We start from the raw sequence: 4,817 nt of genomic DNA on the forward strand, positions 1-4,817 counted from the left end.
AATTACTGGTCCAAATTACAACTGAATATTCAACCAAAAAAAAATAATGCATGTAAATGCTTTTTTTCACTAAGCTGTTTTCTTGCAGAGGTATGCAGCTAAATGAAAATGTTCTAGGAAAACTCAAATTCAATTTCCTCAAAAGGATTAGAGCAGTTTATGATTTCGAAAGAATTGCTCAATAATTAACTTCTAGAGTCTATTTTTATTTTTAATAAATTGCCATGACATTTTTATGTATGGCTACTGATTTTGTTTTCCAGAATAGACTGATTACCCATTGGAGGATTCCAATGTCATGTTATTCTGCAAGAAAGCAGCTTTGGTGAAAAAATGCATGTGAAAGTGAATTTTTTTTTGTGGTTGAATATCCAGTTGTTATTTGGACCAGTATTGGATTTGTAAAATTAATTTCTGTCCAATAAATTTTTCATCACTAGTATGTTTAGATTCATAAGCGCAATTATCTTGAGAACGATTTCCGTTCCATCAAGTTTACATTTGTCACTCGAAATTGAATGATGAATGCCAAAAATGCGTAATTTTTTTTTATTTTACCAGTGGCGTAAAAATTAGGGGCGAAAACAGACTATAACACCCTCCTTGTACACCACTGGTGGAAAATGAGAATGTTATTTTTTTTCAGAAATTAAGCAACTATTGAATTCAAACATTCTTCAAATCAATAGAAAAATTTTGGAAAATGTGTTATGTGTTATGAATAAAAATTACTTCTAATTTCTATATTCAACACCCTGATGTATATCTGCAACATTCTATATTGAAGAATAAAAATATTAGGAAATTTATTTTACTAGGCGAATTTTCTGTTTCAATTTGGCACCATAGTTTCGTGTCACCCTGTATAATGAAGTTTGATGCATTTTGATGGTTTCCACAAAACATTTATTGTGGTTAGGTATTATTACGATGTGTTCGATTACAGTTCATCATAGATCCACCATAGGTTTTAGACTGAAATGAACGAGGTATTAGGTCGATCAAAATTATACGAAACCTACTGTCAATCTTTCGAATAAAGCGCCACATAGTTTTCACGCAACGCTTAAACAGATCACATACACCTCACTTAGCAACAATTAACTAAATCCACAACCATCAAAAAGCAATAAACCGTCATAAATGTTGAATACACTCTTGTATGATTGAACACCAGATGATCCTCGCAGCATCGAAGCTTGACGGTATATCGGGTGTCCCAAGGTGAGTGGCCTATTAGATTATTATGAAAACTATTGATGGTAAAGATTTCAAATTTTGTGGATAGATATTTGGCCAGTTAAGGTACATTTTTAAAATAATTTTAAATTTCCAGTGTTGCCGGATGTACGACAATTTGGCAACAACTTTGTTATTTTGAATGGGACATCCGGTATTTCTATTTTTTTTATGATACTCCATAAAATATTAAATCTATTCACTCTTACTTTTCCATCCCTATCTTCAACGGTTTTTGAGTTATTAATTATTTTTCGAAATTTTAGATCAAATTGGCGTATTACGAAAATGACTCTAGTTCGCTCAATATTTGAGATTTAAGTCAGAAATTGGTAAATGATGATTTTTTTTGGTCCGTCCTGTATTATTGACAACCATAATTCAAAAGCAGTGACACAAATCAGATCAATATCTAACGACTTGCAAAATTTCTGACTTAAATCTCAAATATTGAGCGAACTAGAGTCATTTTCGTAATACGTTAATTTGATCTAAAATTTCGAAAAATAATTAATAACTCAAAAACCGTTGAAGATAGGGATGGAAAAGTTAGAGTGAATAGATTTAATATTTTATGGAGTATCATAAAAAAATAGAAATACCGGATGTCCCATTCAAAATAACAAAGTTGTTGCCAAATTGTCGTACATCCGGCAACACTGGAAATGTGAAATTATTTTACAAATGTACCTTAACTGGCCAAATATCTATCCACAAAATTTGAAATCTTTACCATCAATAGTTTCCATAATAATCTAATAGGCCACTCACCTTGGGACACCCGATAGATCAGTCACCACAAACCCAGAAAACACTGCGAATTATTCGAATTATTGGGTCAAGAATTATAATCTCTCGAGAATCGCATATCATTCAGCACACTAGGATCGCTACTGGCCAACCGTTCCCCTCCAAGCCACGAAGGACGCGAAGAAAGTAACCAGAATAGCCCCCCTGCCCCCTTGGTTGGTTCCCTCATACCTTCTCTACGCTACGCATCCAAACTATTGGGGGAAATGCAATGCAAAATGCTGAAACCTAGAATTGGTATAAAACGAAAGAATAATGACAGCAACTTCAGTGAACTAGAAGCGTTTAAGCGCATTACACCCCTTAATTTTTGGGGAACCGACATCCAAGATGAAGTGTTGGGCTCTTCTGGTTAGTGTTTATGTTTTAATTCAATTAACAACCAAATAGGATTACGGTGTGATAGTGTGTGATTATTGCTAAAGGAAATACGAGTTTTTGGTGAATTCTGCATCAACTCAATTTTCACTTTTTATCGTATGATATGCCGTTTTTTTCGTCCAGAGTTTACAACTTCCTTCAGGAAATATTTTTAAATGTCCAGCATGTAAAATTATTTTCGCGTTGAAATTACTCAGTTAATACTTATGACTTCAATTCGAACTTCTTAATTTTTAATACATTGAAATCCAAAAGTGTTCACAACTTATTACTTCTCATTCTCTTTTACTAAATCCGAGTGAAACCCAAACAAAATTTTAACAAATTGAAAAAAAAAATCTAATTTTTCACTGAGATTCAGATTGATCCATAAATCATCCAAAAATTCAAAACAATACTCACGAGACTTATTCATTATGTTTTTCTAAACACATTTGATGTCATGTCATCAACTTATAGCAGATTACGGAAGCTATAAACATTTTTTTGTTTGTTTAAGGTGGCCCTTGCATGTATATTCATAGCACCATCTCATAGTGGCCCAGTTAGTCTCACCAGGGTCAAAAGAGGTTTTCATCATGAACCAGAAGGGTACTGGAGTACTAAACTCACATGGAAAACAAAGTGGGTTAAAATCTGGAAAACTGAGAAGAAGTTGATCTGGAAACCTGACTGGAAAAAGATCCAGGTTCCTGTATGGATCGAGAAACAAATTCCAATCTGGAAAGAAATCCAAGTACCTGACTGGAAGATAGTCAAGAAACCAGTCTGGAAAGAAACCCAGGTACCTGCCTGGAAAGAAATCAAAGTGCCAGACTGGATAGAAAAAAAAGTACCAGCTTGGAAAGAAATTCAAGTCCCTGACTGGGTTGAGGTGAAGGTACCTGACTGGAAAGAAATTCAGGTTCCAGATTGGAAAGAGATTCAAGTACCTGACAAGAAACAAATCTGGGTACCAGTATGGAAAGAGATCCAAGTACCAGCATGGAAAGAAATACAAGTTCCGGATTGGAAGAAAAATTACGTACCCGTTCTGGTGAAAGAAGGCATCCCTGGTGAGCACTATTTAGGCAAAGATCCTCATGGCGCTGAATATACTGCACACGACTTATGGAAGAAGAAGCTCATTTGGAAACCTGTTTGGAAGAAGATTTGGAGAACTGAGAAAAAGCAAATCTGGGTACCAGAGAAGAAACTCGAATGGAAACCCGAATGGAAACAAATCTGGCGCACTGAAAAGAAACAAATCTGGCGCACTGAGAAGCAACAAATTTGGAGGACAGAGAAGAAACAAATTTGGAGAACCGAAAAGAAAGAAATTTGGATTCCGAAAAAAGAACAGATCTGGAGAACTGAAAAGAAACAGATCTGGATCCCGAAGAAAGAACAAATCTGGGTAGAAGAAAAAGTACAAATATGGAGGACTGAAAAGAAAGAAGAATGGATTACCAAGAAGGTTCAAATCTGGAAAGATGAATGGAAACAGATATCGGTTCCTGTTTGGAAAGAAATCCAAATTCCAGCGTGGAAACAAATCTCTAAACCAGTGTGGGAGAAGGTGTGGGTCAAAGTAACCCACCACCATGGCCATGGATGGGACTGATTTTGATTGGTCGTTTTGTAAATTTTTTTCTGTAAATATTCCTTCCCTCTTCTCTCAATTCTCTAAGTCTAAGTACAAATGAGTCGAATACAGGTTGCCAGTGAGCTGTAGTTGTAATACAGTAAACTATTGTAAGATATTGATTGTTATTAAATATTTAAGGATGAGCAATAAAATCCGTAAATTAATTTGTTTTACTCAATATATTTGTCCTCCAATTGCTGATGAAGAATGCAAATAATTCTATTTACTTTTCATAACATAGTATCCTCAGTTCGTAATAATATGAAACAGTCAGGCTTACGATGAGGTAATAATAAATAATCATTATGTGAGGATCATTTAGCACCTTCTTGAGGTTCATTAGGAATGAAGAAGACTAATTTAAGTTATTCAGTTTCCTAATTTCTCCATCAAATGAAAAAACTGAAAAGTTATACTTGATTTACTATTCTTTCTTATTCTTCAGACTATCATAATTTTGAGGAATAGTTAATATGTTATGATTGGAAGAAATTGAAGTCATGAGCCAAAACATGGGGCCACTTACACATTGTTTATTTCCGGTACATCGAATACTCAAACAGCAAATCGATTCATAAATATTATCTTCGGGTTTAGAATATAGGGTAATTTATTTCGCGTTTAATAATACAAATAACGATGCAAATTTTGAACGATGAATCTAATGATGGATTATCGGTCCGGCATCTGATAATTGGAATTTTATGGTCTTCATACTATTTTCAGTATTATCATTTCATTCCATGATTCTTATTTGATT

General features: G+C 34.2%; 1 protein-coding gene across 1 annotated transcript; it reads left to right on the top strand.

Moving 5' to 3' along the window:
* Nucleotides 1-2,271: 2,271 nt before the first annotated feature.
* LOC123671930 (golgin subfamily A member 6-like protein 22) lies at nt 2,272-4,221 on the top strand. The gene is made up of 2 exons (XM_045605831.1): nt 2,272-2,400; nt 2,930-4,221. The coding sequence occupies exons 1-2, from the start codon at nt 2,380-2,382 to the stop codon at nt 4,031-4,033; spliced, it is 1,125 nt and encodes a 374-aa protein (XP_045461787.1). The 5' UTR covers nt 2,272-2,379; the 3' UTR covers nt 4,034-4,221.
* The last annotated feature ends 596 nt before the right edge of the window (nt 4,222-4,817 follow it).

The sequence above is a fragment of the Harmonia axyridis genome, chromosome 2, assembly GCF_914767665.1.
Source record: "Harmonia axyridis chromosome 2, icHarAxyr1.1, whole genome shotgun sequence".
Taxonomy (NCBI): domain Eukaryota; kingdom Metazoa; phylum Arthropoda; class Insecta; order Coleoptera; family Coccinellidae; genus Harmonia; species Harmonia axyridis.

Coding starts and splice junctions, on each gene's coding strand:
- LOC123671930 (XM_045605831.1), top strand. CDS start 2,380: ATGAAGTGTTGGGCTCTTCTG. Junction 2,401..2,929: donor TGAAGTGTTGGGCTCTTCTG/GTTAGTGTTTAT, acceptor TGTTTGTTTAAG/GTGGCCCTTGCATGTATATT.